At 51.2% G+C, this 20,688-nt stretch overlaps 2 protein-coding genes across 2 annotated transcripts; both read left to right on the top strand.

The window, feature by feature from the left end:
* The first annotated feature begins 159 nt into the window (after positions 1-159).
* Positions 160-7,004, top strand: LOC132593204 (uncharacterized). The gene is made up of 5 exons (XM_088656811.1): positions 160-542; positions 1,597-1,641; positions 4,978-5,122; positions 5,516-5,679; positions 6,509-7,004. Exons 1-5 carry the CDS (start codon positions 455-457, stop codon positions 6,541-6,543), a joined length of 477 nt encoding a protein of 158 aa, XP_088512937.1. The 5' UTR covers positions 160-454; the 3' UTR covers positions 6,544-7,004.
* A 2,851-nt stretch (positions 7,005-9,855) lies between these two features.
* LOC132593209 (uncharacterized) lies at positions 9,856-19,515 on the top strand. The gene is made up of 7 exons (XM_088656810.1): positions 9,856-10,419; positions 12,725-12,869; positions 13,569-13,729; positions 13,821-13,975; positions 15,530-15,680; positions 17,000-17,099; positions 17,466-19,515. Exons 1-7 carry the CDS (start codon positions 10,332-10,334, stop codon positions 18,547-18,549), a joined length of 1,884 nt encoding a protein of 627 aa, XP_088512936.1. The 5' UTR covers positions 9,856-10,331; the 3' UTR covers positions 18,550-19,515.
* The last annotated feature ends 1,173 nt before the right edge of the window (positions 19,516-20,688 follow it).

The following is a 20,688-nucleotide window of genomic DNA, read 5'->3' as shown; positions in this document are numbered from 1 at the left end:
ACCCAGCTCCCTAAGCCGTTCCTCATAAGGCATTGTTTCCAGGCCTTGGAGTAGTGGTGAGTGTTTGGGGGCCCTAGCATCTGAGCCCCCTTGGCCCAGTCTCCTCCCAGCTACTCATAGAAGCCGAAGGCCTGAAGGGCAGGACAAGTGGTTGGCCACAGCTGGGCGACTGGCCAATGTCTCGTGGCTTCTGCCTGTTGGATGCTGGATGTGACTGTTGCAAAGGGGCTGGGCCTTGCTCTCAGTTGGGCCTTGAATAAGAGGGGGCTCCCTAATCCCTTTGCACAGGTAAGCGGGTGGCGTTCCGTAGTGAAGATCGCTCTAGGGTTCAGCCGAGCCTGCAGAGCCCCCATTGCCTGTGGCACGCATCTGGAGGGGACCAACAGGCTTTCAAAATACACTAACATTGTCTCTTCCCAGCAGGGCCAGGCACATTCCATCACCAGATCTCCGGATGGCCAACGGCAGGACGGGCTTTGGGGGGCCCCGGAGGAGGCCTTGCCTCCTCCTCTCCGTCTTCCTCGCTTGCTTCCTTTGGCACGGTAAGTCTCCGTGGAGGAAAGCTGCTTCTCTCTGCAAGAGGGCAGCCGGGCAGCCAGCTGGACAGAGAGCAAGGCCAGGAGGGGTGGTGGGGATGATCTTCCTACCAGAAAAGAATCCGCGGGAGACAAGAGCTTCCGACATAATGGCCACGCCCTGTAGGAGCTCTTAGCCAATGAGCGATGTGACAGCCCGGATTGACGTTTCTAGCTGGGAGCAGTGCAAGGCCTCAAGATAACAAATGACAGAGGGGGACGCTCATTGTCTGTAGAAGGAGCGTCCTGGTTCATTTAGGTGTTTTATTGGGGGGGGGAGAGATAGTGCTGCCCGCCCCATAAGGACATGGGGTGGGCTCAGACACTTTTCAGACACATTTCAGTATAACTCTGAATGGTCACAGTTCCACCCTTAAAGGAAAAGTCACTGCAAAGTCAGGACTCAGGCTTATTTTCCCTGTACTGTATTAAAAAAAAACAACGCCCAACTGATGCAAATACTGCCCAGCCATAATACACATATTGTGCCCGATACGTTTCTGAGCACAATTCAAAGTGTTGGTTGGTGCTGACCTTTAAAGCCCTAAACAGCCTCGGCCCAGTTTACCTGAAGGAGCGTCTCCACCCCCATCATTCAGCTCTGAGGGCCTTCTGGCAGTTCCCTCACTGTGAGAAGTGAAGATACAACATACCGGTAGGTGCCGACTCCCTGTCCCCAGGGCTCTGGGTGCCTGAGCACCCGCAAAATTCCCCATGAAGGGGCCAGGCACCCACAAATTGTGGCACCAGGGCCATGCATGTTGCATGGCACCCATGGTTGTGGGGCTAAGCTGGCACTCCTCGGTTACCAGGAACCAGGCAGAGGGCCTTCTCGGTAGTGGCACCCACCCTGTGGAACACCATCAGGTGTCAAGGAAATAAAGAACTATGGGAATTTTAGATGGCAGACCCGTATAGGGAAGTTTTAAACGTTTGATGTTTTATTATGCTTTTATAATTGTTAGAAGCCACTCACGAGTGGCTGGGGCAACCATAAAATTGTTGTTGTTGTTGTTATTAGGTGGCGTTGTGGCTGAGAAAAAGAAGCTTCAATGCGCTTGTATTGGTGAGTGAATGTGTGTGAGAGAGAGCACTGCAATGTAGCCCAATTTTGCTATCCAGGCTCCGGAAGCATTGAATTGCTTGTTTGAGGAAAATGCAGTCAAACAAAGGGGGAGTCTCTAAATTGTAGGAGCAACTTAGCAGAGGACCATCGGCTTTCTCGCCTAAGGTGGCTGGGAGAGAAAGAGGGTGACTTGTGCATGAAGGGGATTTGATCAGAAAAACACCATCCCTCACTCCTCCATCTCTCAAAAAGCTCTAGAAACTCGCCCCATGGCTGTTATATTCTATTGGGAGTTGCACTGCCTATTGATCTAAACTAAAAGGTTCCTAAGTTTAAAACCAGCTCTGTCCACATTCAGAGGTGCTATACATCTAAAAAGCAAACAAACTGACAAGCAAACAAACAAGCAAAGCAAAGAGAACCGGAAAGCCATATGGAAAGGTTTTCAGCTGCCTGAAATGGGCTGAGGCTGCTTGGGTCAGGTTTCCAGAAGGCCTGCTTTTCTGGTATTGTTGGGGGTTTTGAAACTCTGCAATAAGCCAGAAACCCACCATCTGACCCTATTTCTCCCCCTCTCTATAAGCGGGCTGCATTCCTCTCACCACCATCAGCATACGTCCAGCCATAGTAATTGGGTGTGCGGGGGGGGGCAATGACTTGGGGTCTTAAGTTGCATTATCCACATTATCTACACGGACTGGCAGGACTTTAGCTGTCATTTCTGCACTGCAGACAAAGGGGGTAGGTGACGTCACTAGCAGCAACCCTACAGTTCTGTGATTCTATGAATTTTCTTGAGTTCATGGGTGCTCCATCTGTCTCCCCACTGTTTGCGTCAGGAGATCCTTCCTACTTCTCTTTAGTAGTGCAACCGTATAATTTTTCCGGTACTGTATATTGGGCAGATGTTGTTCTTTCCACCTCCCTCCTTAACAGGCGAACTCATTGGGGGCGTCCAAGGAAGCTAGATTTTGGGAGACAAAGCAAGGTCTTCCCCACACGTTTAAAACATTATGGTACTCACTTCCACAAGTGATGACATCTAACTTGGACAACTTAGACAGGATGAGACAAATTCATGCAGAAAGAGGAGGAGGAGGAGAGGGCTGTCAGTGGCTATTAGCCACGATGACCGTTTTCCCTCCAGTGTCAGAGGCAGTAAATGCCTCTGAGTAATGCCACTTACAGGAAACGGCAGTGGGGGCTCTTGCTGTGCCCAGGTCCTGTCTGTGAGCTTCTACCCTCTGGGGCATCTGGTTGGCCACTATGGGGACAGGAGCCGGAGTGGTCCTTCCTCATGGCTGCTTCTATGTTGAGGGAGTCGACTTGGTCTGCCCTCAGATTTCAGGGGATGGAGGAAGAGAGAGAGATTTCCAAGAGTGTGGGGGAAAGGGGTGGCATATACGCCACCTGTTTCCCGGGTTGAGTGGATTGCCTACTTGGAGAAAGTCCAGTGGGTAGCATGGGTATAGCAAAAGGAGGGCAGCTGCCCCCCCTAAATCAAGTAAATCAATAAAAAGTAACTGAGGTTCTGCCCCCCCCCAACATAAAGCCTGGGCACCCCTATGGTAGGGAGCAGGGTTGCCAACTTGAATAAAATATGGCGGGGGGGAAGCCCCACCCCACATAATTGATCACATGATCTGGTGCACCCACACCATTTGAATGGCAATACCCATCAACCTGGGGGAGGGCGGCCCTCTGCCCCTTAGAGTTGGCTCCTATGGTAGGGAGCAAGAGCGGGGGGGGGGCTCAGGGAATTGAGGGGGAGAATTTGGAGATCAACACTTAGGTGAGCATGAAGGGGAAAGGGTTTTATTTATTCCGTGCTGTGCTTCTTTCCCCTGCTTCAATAAAATTCCCAGGGCAGCGAGCTCCTAACATTTCAATGTGCGACAACTCCAAGTGGAAAGCACCCTAAAACGGTTCCTTGTTACCAGAGCTTTGTTCAGTTCCATCTTGAAGGAGTCCACTTGGTCTGCCCTGAGATTTCAGGGGATGCAGCAGAGAGAGATCAAGATCCCAGAGTCAGTACAGGAGAGCAGCTGGGCAGGTGGGAAGGGCCCCTCACCTTTGGGAGACAGACGCTGCCCCTTCCCTCCTGGGGGGCCATGCTAGTCCTGTGGCTGTTTCATTTCCGGAGGGCTGAGTAAGCTGAGCTGGAGATGTCGTGGCACAATCTGGAGCACAGCTGCGTTGCATAGGAAGTGGCTCAAGGAAGCAGTCAAGGAAATGAACCGAGGGGCACTGAGGCATTTCGCAACAAGTTTCAGCATGGGGAGTGAAACTGGATAGAGAAAAGTTTCCTCCTCTCGCTCATAATGCTAAAAGTCAAGAACATCTAGTGATGCATAATGTTGGAAGATTCAGAACAGATAAAAAAGGAAGAACTTCTTCATCCAGCACAGAGTTAAAATGTGGAACTTGCTCCCACAGGAGGCAATGATGGCCAACAAATTTGATGGCTTTAATCCAATTTCACAGGACCGTCAGTGGCTACCACCATGATGACCATACTCTGCCTCTAATCAAACATGGAAACCCTTCCAGATCCCATTTGCAAGAAACCACAGAAGGTGGAGAGTCTCTTGTGTCTGAATACCGCTTGCAAGCTTCCCACTGGGGCATCTGAGAGAACAGGATACTGGACTAGACGGGCCCCTTTGGCCTGATCAAGTGTCACGGCTAGTTTCATGTTTTTAGGAGAGCATTATAAACGTTGAGGTGAGCAACCCAATGCACCTGGAGGAGGAAAAACAAGCAGCAGTCAGCATAGAAATTTAAGGCTTGTCCTTGGAAGGTCTTTTTTCTAAGGCAGAGACAGAGTTAGCTTTCCAGACTCAGGCACAATGCATTCTCTACCCCAGGAATATTTTTTTAAAACAAATATATATATACAAAAGGTCCCCCTGGGGCAGAGTCAGATCTAGGCTTTATTTCACCCTTGTCAAAGACACAGCTTGACACACACACACACACACACACACACACACACACACACAGAGAAACACACAATCACACACACACAGGTTAAGAGCCTCAATGGCACCCATTTGGAGGCTTCACTCAGGGGAAAAAACCTGTCTAGCTCCCCTGTAATTACAGCTCTGCCCTGACAAAACAGGAGTAGAGTAGAGATTCTATCCCTTTCTGCAGTGGAGTCACGGAGGGCCAAAGTGTGGCTTTGCAGAGGCCCTTTCTGGGTAGGCCTCCTCTGAATATGTAAGTTTCGTTGAGTAAAACATTCCTACACTGCTTTCCTCTGAAAATCTGGAGATGACGCACAATAGTTGGTGTCAGTCTGGCACTCAAGCAAACTCTTCTCTTTCTTTCTAGCCGAATCCGCAAAGGACATCAAGCCAAGGTGCTTCACAGACCATTACTCCGAAGTGGGTTGTTCCTGGGAAGTGGACGCCTCTACCGACTGCCCCAAGAAGTTCTTCGTGCCTGTTATAAGGACTGATCGAATCAGTGGCCGAACGTAGGTCATACTGTGAAACGTGAGAACTGCCACCAGATCTCCTCTTTCCTCTGTTGGGTGATTCTGGGGCTGGTGGTACCCTCCTCACAGCTTACCACTGCACTGTGACTTTTCCAAACGCAGAATAAGAAACGCAGGATCCAAAGGGTTTCTCATTACACTTTTCACTGGACCACTTGTGGTTGGAGAACTTCCAAGGTGCACAGATTTATCTCGTCTTGCACACTTGCAACTTTTCCTGGGGGTCTGGGGAATCCACAGCATAGTGCAGCTGGAAGCATTGCAAAGCCCCTCTCTCACTTGGGCTGAGCTTTCCCAAATCGAGGCTGTGGCAGAAATAATCTGAGTGTTGTCTACTTTGAAAACATCTTTTAAGTCTTACCATTTTTCCAGGAAATCATTGGAGTGTTCTCCTAAGAACAAGAGAGGCCAGAATGCGACCCCCAAGTGTACTTGCGCCCTTCAGACTAATGAAGTGTATAGCTTCATGTATCTTTTCTCAGTGGAGGCCAAAGGGAAAGGGATCTGGAAGAAGAGTGTGGACCCTGATGACATTGGTAAGGGATCCTTCGGTCTGGCAGACTCTCCTTGTGCATTGCTGGGGGCTGCTCTGAAGAACAAGACAAGAGGAGCAGCATACAAGTGGGGTGGGAAGGGTGGGTTTGTTTTCATGATTAGCACCAATCAATGCTCAGAGACCTTCCTTAGCCCCTCCTGCATCCATCTTAGTACATTATGCAAAGTCACCACCTTAAATGGTGGTAGGTTTATTGTGGCAGAAACCTTTGTAATGGAGAGCCCCCTTCTTCAGGTGCCTGGAGAGGGATACAAGACTTCTCAGAGTAGACTGGCTTTAGATCAGGGCTGCCAGCCCCAAGCCATTGCTTTCCTTTGGATCACAGAACCTAGGGGAGGGGTGGCAGATGCAGCCCTCCAGGCCTCTTTCACTGCCCCATTACTGTTCCACACACTCCTAGTTCCTTGGCTAGGCTGAATTGCATCTTTTCTTCCTTGTCTGGATGGAGGAATGAGCCCAGCCCTGGGTCCCTGGCTGTGGCTGCCCCCGCCCCTCAGGTGGGAAATGGCCAGGCTCAGGAGGGAAGGCGATCCTTCCGCCATTTGGTCTCAAGCCCTTTGATTTCATCTACAGAGCTTCCATTGCAGCTTGTCTTGAAACAGTTCTCTGAAATTTATTCCCTTGTGCATTGCTACGTAAGAGTCCAAAATCAATTTTCTACCATATCCCAAAATGATCTCCTTCCATAAAAAGTTGGGAAAGAGAAAAATTCCACTCACCAGAAGAACCCCCTCCCAGTGTTTTCCTGTGGTGTGGGAAGGACCACATAATGTAAACCTGTTTGCTTCTGGGGGGTTTTTCCTTCAAAGGAACGCAAACGCATGACAACGGACATGCAACTTAAAATGGAACCCGGCATGCCAACAGCAACCTATACTGCTAAAGTGCGTCAGAAAAATTATTACCTCGGGAACAACTGGAGTGATTGGAGCGTCCAGATAAGTTGGCAAGCACCTGGGTGGATCGGGTAGGGCACCTGTTGGCATCCCAGCTGGCATCCCTGTGTGTTCTGGGCTCCACATTGTGGGCTCTTTTTTCTGGATTTTGTAAACCTTCTGGATTTGTGAAATATTCCGACCCCACCCGCAGGAACGTTTGTGCATCATCCGGCCCCTTTGAGTGAGCGACAGCATTTCTCTCACATTGCTGAGGTCTTGCATTTCCAATCAGCTAGACATTGAATTAATACGCAGGCCTCTCACTTAATTCAGCGCAATCCTCTGCTGTAGACAATACCTCTTTCTGAAGTCTCCCCAATGATTTTTTATTGTTTCTCATTTAAATAAAGACAAGAACACACAACTACATTAACTTCTCCAGTGGTCCATTCTTATTAAATTCCATACATAGTACATAGTGCACATGCAATAAGTTAGGTATTATCAATTCAAGTAGCCTCTCCACAGAGATTCCTGTGTTGAAAGTGGAATAAAAGTATCTTCTGTCTCATTTATAAAGGAAAAGAAAGGAAGTCAGCATCACCAAAAGCAGGGGTAGGCATCCTAAGGCCCATGGGCCAGATGGGGCCCAATCGCCTTTTCAATCCGGCCTATGGACAGTCCAGGAATCAGTGTGCTTTTACATGAGTAAAATGCATCTCTGGGTTATTTATTATTTAAAATGCATCTCTGGGTTATTTGTGGGGCCTGCCTGGTGTTTTTACATGAGTAGAAAGTGTGCTTTTATTTAAAATGAATCTCTGGGTTATTTGTGGGGCATAGGAATACGTTCATCCCCCCCCCAAAAAAATAGTCTGGCCCACCACATGGTCTGAGGGACAGTGGACCAGCCCACGGCTGAAAAAGGTTGCTGACCCCTGACCAAAAGTGTCTATCCTTGAAGTGCCTTTAATTACACTTTTGTGGTGAGTAAGGCCTTCCAATGGAGCCACACTCCAGATACTATTTAACCAGATCTCTGTGGGGAGTTCTATAGATTGTTTCCAATATCGGGCTATTGTAAATTGGGCTGCTAATAACAGAAAAAATACTAAATGTCTGCATATAAGGTTACTGTTTAAATGTTATTAAATTATTAACCCTTTTCTCCTTTCGGGCAGAAATGGGTGGAATCTGTGAGCTGAGCATCCCCTTTTCAGGGGATGAAGCCTGCCAAATTTCACACAGAGGTCCAAGGGAGTTGTGCTTGGCATCCTTAAAGTTGTTTTGGAAGGAATAACTCATTGGGCCCCCTATGCCTCTACCCCTTCCAGGAACTGACTTGGCAGGCAGCACAAGCTTTGCAGGGCTCCCGCCCCATACCTGGACTGATCACTTTACTGAACTATATTAAAGAGTACAGTACACTAACACAGGCTTTGTTGTGCATGTGTGTTTCTGTGCCACGTAGCCCCTCAAGAAAGAACACTGCTGCAGATGGACAGATACCAAACTGAAATGAACTGCAACTCAGGCCAGAACGAGGGGTGTGGGGTAAAGGAGAGCAAGGTCATTCTGAGGAGCTGGGGTGCTGTGCATGCGAGAATCCTCTTTTACCTTCCCAGCAACCCTGTGAAGTAGGCTAGTTTGAGAAATGGCGAGTGGCCCGAGGTCACTCCAGTGAGTTTTGTGACTCAGCAGGAGTCTCTCCTTGGATGAGAGGGATGCAGAGGCCAGGGAAAGGACACCCCTCCACTCAGTTTTATGCACCACCCTTTGGACCCCCGGGGAAACTCACCAAATGAAACCTGCTGCCTCCTGGATCTGGGTGTGTGCAGTGCAACTGAGCTGACTGCTGAACAGGACACAGTGCAGTCTGCATGGGGTCTATTCATAAAAGCAAGACTAGGGCAGTGCCAGCAGGTTCCACGAAGCCCCCTTTCTTCTGAGATTTTTGGGGGTGATCTTGGTTGTTTCAGCCCAGGCTGTTGGGAGGGGTTGTGGGGAGATGTATCCGAAGGTGAAGGAATTGATAGCAGCATTTATTTATCAGAAACTAGTCCTGATGGTTTTATTGTGTGGTTCTATAATACCTGTCGCTTTTGGCATACTGCTTTAGAGATATGTTCACATAGTTATTTTATATATATAGTCAGGGAAGTGGTGTCTGCTTTGTACATATGCAGAAGGTTCCAGGTTCCATCCCCAGCATTTTTTTTAAAAAACCTCTCTTTTTTGCATTTAATCTTTATTAATCCCAATTATCACTCTCCATCAAAGATATAGTAAAGTAACAAGGCTTCCCTCCACCTGAATGTGGGTCCTCTAGTCTACAATTCTATATTAACTGCTTATTGAATAACATCTAATTTATATTTATCCAATATATCCATAAGTTATGTCACCTTGCAGGAGTCATTTCAGATTTCAGATGTTTACAATGATCTTTTAGGAATTGTCTGTATTTGTCCCATTCTGTGTTAAATTTTTGGTTGCCATTATTCCAAACTTTCCCCATTAGACTTGCCATCTCAGCGTACTCAAATAATTTTTTTCTGCCATTCCATTTTTATCCCCAGCATCTCTAGCTAGGCCTGAGAGACACACCCTACCTGAAAGCCTGGGCAGCGATTGCCAATCAGTGTTGACAATGGTCTGACTTAGTATAAGGTAGTGTGGCTGCCTATCTATAATTAGGCAATACAGAAAAGGTCTAAATAAGGGAGACCCACTCCAGCACACTGACTAACTTGTCAGTGAGTAAGTGCATCCCAGTGACAGTACTGTTCAGTGGGAAGAGGAGGTGCATGTGGAAACCTTGATGCAAGCACCAGTTATGCTACCTTTACCTTTACCTTTCTACTTCCAAAAAACCTACCTCTTCCTTCTTAGCACCCCTCCTGGGCCCCATAGACCCCTGCTCTCCCCTCCCAATGATCTACCTGGTCAACTTTCACCTGCCCTTGGAGGAAAAATAATTAAGAGTAGAGTAGACGAGCCCAGCTGAAGCTGAAACAGACCAAAAGGGTTGCAGCGCCACGACTCCAGAGCCCGAACTGACTTGGCTGCGCACCCACACACAAACACGCGCGCACACAGACACCCACACCCCACGGGGCTGGCGTGGTCGTCCCGCGGCGCGCCCACTCTGCACATGTTCAGGAGACACCGATCGCAGTCTGTTGTGTAGCCGAGTTTGGTGCGAGCCCAACTTCCTGGCTGGCTGGGAACTCCCGGCAAAGGCGGGAAGGGGCCGGGCTCGGCATGCAAATCCACGCCCCAGGAGGAGGACCAGCGCTTCCCGGACAGCAGCCGTGGCAGCGGAGGGTGCGTGGCCGAGGGGGGGCTGGAGCAGGCGAGTCTCGAAGGGCTCCCCGTCGCCGTCCGGGTCTCTGCCCTCCCCTCCCGTGCCCTCTCCCCTCCGGGATTCCCTTTCGCTTCGGGCACGAGCGCTGGCTGGAACCCCGGGGGAGGCGGGACGAGGCGGGCGCTGGCCGAATTTGCCCTTTCTTCCTCCCTACCCACCGAGCGGAGTAGCCCGTCGCCCAAGCAGGCAGCAGCGGCAGGGGCTCTTGGACTCCGGGCAGCCAGGCCAAGCCAAGCGGGGCTGGCGGACGGGTGTCTCCTGAGCTCCGCTTTGCTTGGCTCCGCTTTGCCTGGCGGCCGGGCTGGCACTGGCAGAAGGAGGGAAGCGGGCCGCTCGACGGTGCCACTTCCCGGCAGGGCCCGGCGCACTTTGTTCCCGACTCTCCGGATGGCCGACGGCGGGACGGGCTTCGGGGGGCCCCGGAGGAAGCCCTGCCTCCTCCTCTCCGTCTTCCTCGTCTGCTCGCTTTGGCACAGTAAGTCTCCGCGGAGGAAAGCCGCTTCCCTCGGCGGCAGCAACAGGGAGAGTCCGGGCGCGGCCAGCCGAGCAGAGAGTGAGGCTCCCCCGGCCGTAGCTGTTGCGCACCCAGAGGCTCCCCGAAGGGCAGCAGGGGCGGCGGGGACCCTCCTGCCGAGGTTCAGCCTCCTGGAAGCTTTTCAAGGCTTGGGCGGGTTGCTTGCTTGGGTCAGGTTTCCACGAAGCAGGCGTGCCAAGTTGAATACTGTACAATATTCTCTTTTTTGGGGGGGGGATTAAGACCATTTCTGGTTCCAATTCCTGGTATTGTGGGTTGGTGAGGAAGTGTTTAAGACGTTTTGCTGGGTCTGGCTGGGTTCCCCTGTGTTTTACTACCATACCCTTAGGATGGTCGTTGCAGCTTTTGAATCTCTACAATAAGCCAGGCATCCACTACACATACCCCATTTATCCTCCTGTCTCCATAAACAGGCTAGGTTCCTCCTGTCATCATCAGTAAGTGTCCAGCCGCAGGCGGGGGGGGGTGCAACTCGGGGGTCAGCCCATATTATCTACACCAGGGGTCAGCAAACTCTTTCAGCGAACTTATTGGGGACGTCCAAGGATGGTGGAAGACAAAAACAAGGTCTTCCCCACATATTTAAAACATTATAAGACTCACTTCCACAAGAGGCAGTGATGGCTTCTCACTTGGGCAACTTAGACAGGATGAGACAAATCCACAGTAGAGGTGGAGGAGAGGTCTCCCAAGGGCTACTACCGTAGCAACAATGATTGTTTTCCATCCAGTATCAGAGGCAGTAAATACCTCTGAGTAATGTCACTTACTGGAAACAGCAGTGGGCGGAGTTGCTCCCGTTTGCGAGCATCTTCTCTTTCAGCCACCTTGTTGGCCGGCCGCTATGAGGACAGGAGGCAGAGTGGTCCTTCCTCATGGCTGCTTCCATGTTGAGGGAGTCGACTTGGTCTGCCCTGAGATTTCACGGGATGGGGAGCGAGAGAGTTTCCCGAGTCAGTGTAGGAGAGTGGTTGGGTTGGCAGGGAGGGGCTCCCTCTCCCTTGGGGGACGGATGCCACCCATCTCCCCTCACCTCCTGGGGAGCATCTAGTCTGCTTCATTTCTTTGTGGCTTTTCTGCTGAAGATGAAAAGGGAAGTTTGGTCCCTCTGCTGTTTTTGAGGAACTGAAACTGGAGGTGAAGCTGCTCTGTCCGTGTTCGATAAGAAAATAAACATCTGGAGGATTGTGCAAGCTGAACTGGAGATGTCCTGGCTCAGCCTGGAGCAGAGAGGTCAATGGGGCCATGTTGCTGTTGGAGTGCCAGGAGCAGGAGAAGCGGTGCAAGGAAGCAGACGGAGGCAAAGATGACATCTCGCAAGCTGCAATCCTGCCTGAGCATTTCGCAGCAAGTTCCGGCAGGGGGAGCCATTTAGTCTGTTGCAGGAAGAAGAAATAGTTTCTTGTTGGCCTAAAGAGACTCCCCGAAGGGCAGCACTTGGCTTTGAAATAATAGACCTTTCAGTCTTCAAGTTGCTACAGAACTTGATGGGAATTGTTTCTGAGTAGACATGCCCAAGATTGCACTGTGAGAAGCAGAGGAGTGGTTGGGTGGTGGAAAAGTAGACCAACCCTGCTAGAAATTTTAGACAGGTACGCAGCAGCAGATAAGGAGGAGAGAAAGAGGTGACAGGATAGAAAATTTAATAATTATGCAGGGTATAGTGAAAGTGGATATGGAAGTTTTCTTTTCTCTCATAATGCTAAAAGTCAAGGACACCTAGTGATGCTTAATGTTGGAAGATTCAGAACAGAAATGGAAACACTTCCAAATCTCAGTTGCAGGAAACCACAGGAGGTGAGGAGTCTCCTGCGCTTGAATCCCACTTGCAGGCTTCCCACTGGGGCACCTGATCATTCATTGAGAGAACAGGATGCTCGACTAGACGGGCCCCTTTGGCCTGATCCAGCGGCAAGGCTAGTTTCATGTTCTTAGGAGAGCATTATAAACGGTGAGGTGAGCAACCCAAAGCACTTGGAGGAGGAAAAAGAAGCAGCAGTCAGCAAGGAGAATTTAAGGCTTGGAAGGTCTTTTTCTAAGGCTTTTCCAGACTTACACACAATGGCACCTTGGAGAGCTGGAGTGGGGCTTTGCAGAGGCCCCTTCTGGGTAGGCCTGTGCTGGACTCTTCCTCTGAATAAGTAACTTTCGTTCAGGAAAACATTCCTACACCCCCTTCCTCTGAAAACTGCACAACGGTTGGTGTCAGTCTGGCACTCAAGCAAACTCTTCTGTTTCTTCCTAGCCGTGTCTTCAAAGGACATCCAGCCAAGTTGCCTCACAGACTATGAATCCGAAGTGGTTTGTCACTGGGAAGTGGACGCCTCCACCGACTGCCCCAAGGAGTTCCTCCTGCGTGTTGCAACGACTCATGCACTTTATGGCCCAGGGTAGGTCATGCTGTGAAATGTGAGGACTGCCCCCAGATCTCCTCTTTCCTCCTGAAAGCTTACCAGGGTAAGGTAATAATAATATAAAAAGTGAGAGAAGTTAAAAGAAGTGACATTAACGTTGTTGAGCCTCACCCAGCATAACTTGTGCCACAGTGCTTCTCTTACAGAGAAGGAGACCCTTGAGATATGGCAGCTAAATATAAAGGCCTCGCCATCCTGGGGACTGTAGTCTGAGGGCGTGGACTTCCAGCCCTGGTGGCTCCTGATATCAGGGCTGCAGAATAATGCATCTGTGGTGGCTTTGCCTTCTCTGAGACACCCTGGGAGGAGTAGCCAGCCCAAACCTTTTCCAGAAAATGGATGAGGGTTCTTTACAAAATGTCTTTCAGAGTTGAGTTGCAGTCACTGTGAGTTTTCCAAACCGAGAATAAGAAATTCAGGATCCAAAAGGTTTCTCATTATACTTTTCATTGGATCATTTGTTGTTGGAGAGCTTTCAAGGTGCACAGATTTATCCCCTTTTGCACGCTTGCAACCTTTCCAGGGGGTCAGGGGAAGCCTCAGCCTGGTGCAGCTGGAAGCATTGCAACACCCCTCTCACACCTGGGCTGAGCTTTCCCAAACCAAGGCTGTGGTAGAAATGAATTGAGCGTCGTCTACTTTGAAAACACCTTTTAAGTCTTACCATTGTTCCAGGCCATCGTGGGTTTGTTCTCCTAAGAACAAGAGAGGCCTGGATGTGACCCCCAAGTGTACTTGCAGCATTCGGTCTGAAGTACTGCGGACCTACAAGTATCATTTCATACTGGAGGCCGAGAAGGAGATCTGGAAGAAGAGTGTGGACCCTGATGACATTGGTAAGGGATCCTTTGGTCTGGCAGACCCTCCTTGCGCATTCCTGGGGGCTGCTCTGCATCTTTCTCTTTGTTGATTTCTTCCCAAACGCAGTAAAACCCCGTCCGCTTGTCAACCTGACTGTTAAGAGGACGGATGACTCGTACATCTTCACCTGGGCAGATGACTATAAAGAAGGGAACCTTCTTCATGAAAATCCGGAAACAGTCTATGAAGTTGCCTATTGGCCTATAAACCAGACAGACAAGGTAGGCACACTTTCCCAGCATGCTCCTCTCTGTACGACCACCAGGAATAGTGCTACAAATTTATTGTTGTTAATTAATTAATTACATTTATATCCAACCCTTCCTCCTAAAGGGAACCCAAGGTAGCAAGCTCTTCCATGTTTAAAAATGCCATTAATTCTAAAATTAAAAAAATACTAAAACAATAACATACACTGTGGCGGGGACCTTCTATGTCCTGAGCAAAGGTTGAGGTGTTGGGACCCCTGAAAGCCTCATAATGCCCCTGCCCCATGCCAGTTGACATGGCATCTTCCTGCCAGGGCCGTCTTAAGGGTATCCAGCACCGTGGTGCAAAAATTTCTGCGGCGCCCCCCCCCTTTCCCTCCGGCCGGCGCAGCTCCCGGCTCCGAGTCAGAGTGCAGGGACGGGAACTCACCTCCGGGAGAGATCACCTGCTGTGCCCTGGCCGCAATGAGGAAGGGCAGGCGGTGGGCAGCCTGAAGCCCTGGGCTTGCTCAGGATCCCAAGGATGGGAAGGAGGTCGGCTCTCCTCCTCCCCCCGCCCCCCCTAGCGGAGCCCTCCTGCAGTCCGGAGCCTTCCCTGCCTCTACCAATGAAACGCAGCGCCGGAATGAGGGGTGACCCTGGCGCTGCAGGGCGGAACAGGGTCCTAGTGCCTGCTCCGCCTCGCTTACCTCCCTGCTCTCCCCTGAGCGGCGCAGCTGGTGGGCATACAGGAGGGAAAAGGGAGACTGCCGCGCAGCTCCCACACTTGCTGGGGCGCCCCTCAGCGCCCTGGCGCATCGCCCCAGTAGACCCAATGGGCAAGACGGGCCTGCTTCCTGCCCTTCCTTAATGCTTTCCTTGGGCAGCTCTGTAGATCCAACAAACTGCAGGCCAAAAAGGCTTTAGCTATATTTGGCAAATGATTATATGTCCCTCGCCAGTGGGGCACACAAGAGCAGTGGGCTGCCTTTTATGACTGGCTTGAGGTCAGGGCCTCCGCCAGCCCCAAGGCTTTGGATCACAGAACCTAGGGGAAGGGAGGCAGGTGCAGCCCTCCAGGCCTCTCTCACCTGGCCCCTGGGACTCTGGCCAGGCCAGGCCTCCGCCACCTCAGTCCTGTTCCACACACTCCTAGTGCTTTGGCTGGGCTGAATTGCATCTCTTGCTTGCTTGCCTGGGTGGAGGAATGAGCCCAGCCCTGGGCCCCTGGCTGTGGCTGTCCGCCCACCCCTCAGGTGAGAAATTGCCAGACTCAGGAGGGAGGGAAAGAGATCCTTCCGCCATTTGGTCTCGAGCCCTTTGATTTCATCTACAGAGCTTCCACTGCAGCTTTTCTTGAAACAGTTCTCTGAAATTTATTCCCTTGCTCATTATCACATAATCACATTATCACATGAGTCCAAAACCTTTCTACCGCATCCCAAAATGATCTTCCTCCATAGAAAGTTGGGAAAGGGAAGAATTCAGCTCACCAGAATAACATCCCCCCCCCAGTGTTTTCCTGTGCACGTGTGGGAAGGGCCACATAATGTAAACCTGTTTGCTTCTGTCTCCCCCCCCCCAAAGATACACGAACACATTACGCAAGGCTTTCATCATAAAATCTTCGACGATAACCTCATGCCAGGAGCCACCTATGTTGCAAAAGTGCGGCAGAGAATTGCTTTGTTCGGGGACACCTGGAGTGATTGGAGTGCTGAGTACACATGGAAAAATGGTAAGTGCTTAAGGCGGGGGCTGCGCAAGGCACCTGTTTATTATTAACAATCTGTTGGCATCTCAGTTGGCATCCCTGCGTGTTCTGGGCTCCACATTGTGGGCTCTCTCTTTTCTGGATTCTGTAAACCTTCTGGATTTGTGAAATTCTCTCACCCCACCCGCAGGAATGTTTGGGCACCATCCAGCCCCTTTGAGTGAGTGACAGCATTTCTCTCACATTGCTGAGGTCGTGCATTTCCACTCAGCTAGACATCAAATTAATATGCAGGCCTCTCACTTATTTCATCACAATTTTCTTCTGTAGACAAGTACCTCTTTCTGAAGACTAAGGCACATGCTACTAATCATTTGGAAGACTTGTTTTAGTAGAAGGTGGCACAATGCTTTGCATGAAAATGCACTAAGCGATCAGTGGCACAACACAGGTAGAGAGGGAGGGGGTAGTCGCAATTTGGCTGGCTAGAGACAAATAAGTTGAAAGACCTTCTAGATTCCACAGTGACATCGATTGCTTGCCCTGGGTAGGCTTGTGCTGCAGTCCCCTGGGTGAAGTTAGCAAGTTCAGTGTGGTGCCACAGCACATCAGGCCCCGCTACCACCAATGCTCCCCCTTCCTGCATCAAGCTCAGGATCTGCTGGTTTTTCTCTGCATATAACTTCACGGTATACTGCTTGTAGCTGTATTTGTGCTTCCTCCCCCTCCTCTGCTCTCCTCTCTTTTCTTCTCCTTGCCTGTTGTCTTTTCCTTGGTCAAAGGTGAGATGATAGACTACCTGGGACAGAGACCTACCTTCTTGCTTCTCTTGCTCTGTGTGCGGTGATGGTGCTACATGAATAATAAGCAGTACAAATCCTGTCTGCCCCTTACCTTGGTGGTGCTGGGTGACCCAAGGACCTCTTTCCCCAGCCCAAGGTAAGTCTGGCTGAAGGGAAACCAGCTTGAAATTGCAGGAGGGGGTTAAAGGTTAGATTAGCATGTGCAGGAGAAACCAAACACATGAGGCATTAAATGTGCCTGTTGGTGCCCATCTAAAACCAACAAATAAACTTCACCACATCCCTACAAGGTAATAGGCAAATAAAAACCCTAAGGAGAAATACTGCAAATCCCCTGAAATTCTTTCCAGCTGTGTGAGTTGGGCTCCTTTGTCAACTGAGGCTTCTGGCCGTTTAGCCTGATCTTGTGCCCCCTTTCCAGGTGGGTGGGTGGGTGGGTGCCTGTCTGCCAGCTAGCTAGCCACCCAGCCACCCCCTGCCTCCCGCTGGTATCAGGGTGAATTGTCCGCCCAGATAACCAAAATGCTGCTTGCCTTCCAGACATTGAGCCAAGCTCTGGCTCCTTCCTCTGGATTTTCTTCCCATTGCTGTGTGTGTTCATCGTGGCCCTGGCTACCTTCAGCTTCTTCTGCGTCTCCAGGTACGTCTTGGGTGCTTTGCAAGTAGTTCTCTCCAGGGCTGCCCTTTGCTCACAGCAAAACAAATAAATACTGTCCATGGTCACTTCTGCTTGAAGGTTGCAGGCCTTGGTGGCAGAGGCATTTTCCTGCAACCCTGACAGGAAAGGAGGAGGAAAGCGGCCCCTGTCCTTTCTGAGTCTTCTCCTCATCCTCCTTCCAGCCAAACAATCTTCCTCAGCTCTCTCACATGCATTTGGCTGCTAGTCACCTCTGGAGGGGGAAGATTGCTTCCTGATGTTCGGAGGGGAGGCAGCCCTTGCAGAGCCCTGCCTCTCCCTTTCTGAGGGCCGGGAAGGACTGACGAGTGGCGCTTTCTTGCTTTGCAGGGTGAAGAAGGGATGGTGGGACCAGATCCCAAACCCCGCCAAGAGCAAAGTAGCCGCTGGTGTGACAGCAGCGGTGGCACCATTTGGAAACGTGGGCCTTGAGCACCCTGTGCATATTCACAGCTGCATTGCATCTGCCAAGCCAGAACCTCGGAAAGAGGAAGACTGCCAGGTCCCTCATGAAGAAGCCGTGGCCAAGCTCTTCAGAGACCTTCTCAGTGGGGACTTGAGCAGTGGAGGCACCGGTATCCTGGACGAGCACCCCCTTCTCAAGGACCAGGCTCTGGGGCACATGCAGAGTGCGTTTTCCTTTTCTCAAGATGCACCGCTGGACAAGCACAGGGGTGTTTTGGAGACCTCTTCTGAACCTGTCTATCACAACACCAGCACAGAGATGGTGGCTTCCTCTCAGCCAAGCAGTGCTGCCCTGGAACTGCCCCTCAACACAGCCGCCCCCCAGCCCTCGGGCTACAAGTGTTTCAGCAGCCTGGTGGCGGAGCCCATGGCCGGCTTCAACCAGGTCTGTGAGGAGGAGGAGGAGCAGGAGTTTTCTCCTTTCAGGGACCAAATCAAGCCATTCAGTCATGACGCAGGGCCTTGCTTTTCACCTGTGACCAGCAACCTGCACCCTGCTTTCCAGGGTGTCTTCTCAGAAGGCCCAGACTCGCTTTGCTTTTCCTCCTGTATGGCAGCTGCAGAGCGAGAGGTGAGGCCAGGCAGCCCCTCCCAGCATGGGCCAGGAAAGTCTGGCCCCTGCCCAGTGGCCTCCCTCCTGGCTGGCTACTGCTCCTTCAGCTCAGCTCTCCAGGGAGGCACAGCCCCCCAGGGCAAGAGTGGCAGCGCTGGCAGCCGCCTAGACGGGCAGTCCCCCTACAAACCCTTGCTCAGCATTGTCCAGAACAGCCCTGCAGCAGCCACTGGGGTGAGCAGGGTCCTCTTTCACCCTGGCTGGGGGGCTCAGGAGGTAAGAGACCCGGCCTGGCCAAGTGCACCCTGCGGGGCAGACATGGACATGCAACAGGTGGCTTCCGATGGATGCTTGAGGGAAGAATTGGCCAGGGACAAAGGCCTTTCATACCCCTGAGGCCCCTTGTACCTCCTTAATTCCGCCACAACCAAGCAGTGACCTCCTCCAGGTGTAATCCTCCCTAAATCCAGAGATCCACTATGCTGCAAAAAGGAAAGCAGCACCAACTGCATAGAGCAGGCACCCCCAAACTTCGGCCCTCCCCTCCAGATGTTTTAGACTACAATTCCCATCTTCCCCGACCACTGGTCCTGTTAGCTAGGGATCATGGAAGTTGTAGGGCCGCAGTTTAGGGATGCCTGGCATAGAGGATCTGGGGGTTTAGGGAGGAGAAGCTATGGGACAGCAGTAGAAGGAGGATGCTGCATGGGAGAGGGAATTCAAGGAGGGACAAAAGGCCCCTTTAAGCCAGGTAGGGAAGGGCCCTTACTATCAACAGAGGACTAAGCCAAAGGCCAGCAAGGAGAGGCACCTTCCTGATTATAGGCCGGTGTCTGTGTGGAAACTCTGAGGACAAGTTGCTGGACTCAAGAGGCTGCTTTTGGCACTTCTTACATGAATGGGGCCTTCAGGGAGATGGGTGCTTTCTTGACCCAGATTGGGCTGGGGGCTGGAGCACCAGCTGCTCTTGGGCTCAAGTTACTGGACAGTCACCTGCAATGGAATCCACACCTGCCTGTCAAGTGTTTCAGCTCTGCCTGCTGACAGGCTCTGAATCTAGCAAGTGGCCAGCTTTTGCTCAGGCACTGCCTTGCTTTTGCAGAGAACAGTCTGCTTGACTTTCTTTTGTTGCTGCTTCTATACAGATAAGGAGGTCTAGCTTCATATAGCCATAGCAAGCAACAAGGTCTCTGTGTGGTGGTATGACTTCCTGTGCCCTCTGCCAGAGATCAGAGAAGAGGAGGGGAAGCAGGCTGAATAAAGGGATGCTCTGGGACCGCTTTTGGTGATGGGGATGTCAGGAAGTATCGCCAAGTGACTGAGACAACACCATTCTAGCATTAAAGTTTTTTATCCATATGATCCAGCTTTATTGCACTTATTCCACTCAAGGTGTGACATAGGCAGGACAGCATTTCCAAAAGGGGGAGAGAAGCTTGGAGTTTGCATGGGGAAGGACCTGCTATGGACACCACCCCCAATAGAGGCTGAGGCTGCTGCTCCCAGCTGGCAAAGAGACGGCTGTGTGGCTGTGGGCAGCCCAGATGGACCATTCTGCCATCTGAGAAGATGAGAAGCTACCCAGGTGAATGGAAGCTTCATAAGAAAGGAAGTGGCTATAAACATTCAAGTACAGTACAGAACCTGAATGTTGAAGCACATTTGCATAAATCTGCATAAGCTTTGCATAAATCTGCATAAACTTTTAAATGTATTGAGTGCAGATTCCTGCCAGCTCTCAGGCTCTTGCTGCTGGCTTACTCTGAGCCACAGCCAGGATTTGATGGGCACAGGAGGCTGCATGCGGATTGGGCCCTCTGCAGATTGAAGCAAAAGATTAGTTACCTGCCGATTAAGAGGTGTGGCTTGAACTGTACAATATGAAATTTTGACTCCTCCATTGCTGGGGGTCTGAGTGATTTGGGGTCCCTGCCATACTACACCTACATGGAAGTGGGGTCTGTCTTCCTCAGCTGACCCCCTTATCTTAAAACGCTTCTCAAAGAGCTCCCAGATGGCCTTGCAGTGACTCTTGGACACAAGGGGGCAGCAGTCCTCCACGGACCTCAGAGCCTGCTGGCTCCCAGCTCACCATCCATCATGCCGCATAGGACCTTAAACCCACACCAGTCTGTTGCACCCAGCGGCAGCAGCAGCACCCACTCTTGTCCCTGGCTAAGCCCTAGAATGAGAAAGGGCCCTTGCCCAGCGCATTAGTTTGGTGCCCTGCTGCTCGAAATGAATTGTGTTCAATTCCCAAAGTGCCACTCCTCCCCTTCACTGGGTTGGTGAGCAAAATGTGCAGAGCAGCACGCAGCCAGGGCCGTCTTTCCCATACGGCTTAGTGGTTCATTGCACCAGGGCGCTGGCCTCTCAGGGACGCCCCAGCGAGTGGGGGAGCTGCGCGGCTTTGCTGGCGGACTCCCCATTCTCTGCACGCCCGCCAGCTGGGCCCGTCAAACATATGGCTGGCGGGTGTGCAGCTTCCCTCCCAAGCCTCCTCGGGAAGAGAGTGATCCTAAGCCTCTGCAGAAA

This window comes from Zootoca vivipara, chromosome 13, assembly GCF_965207765.1.
Source record: "Zootoca vivipara chromosome 13, rZooViv2.hap1.1, whole genome shotgun sequence".
Lineage (NCBI taxonomy): Eukaryota > Metazoa > Chordata > Lepidosauria > Squamata > Lacertidae > Zootoca > Zootoca vivipara.
Note: the sequence above shows the minus strand (reverse complement) of the source record. Positions and strands in the feature narration are given on the sequence as shown.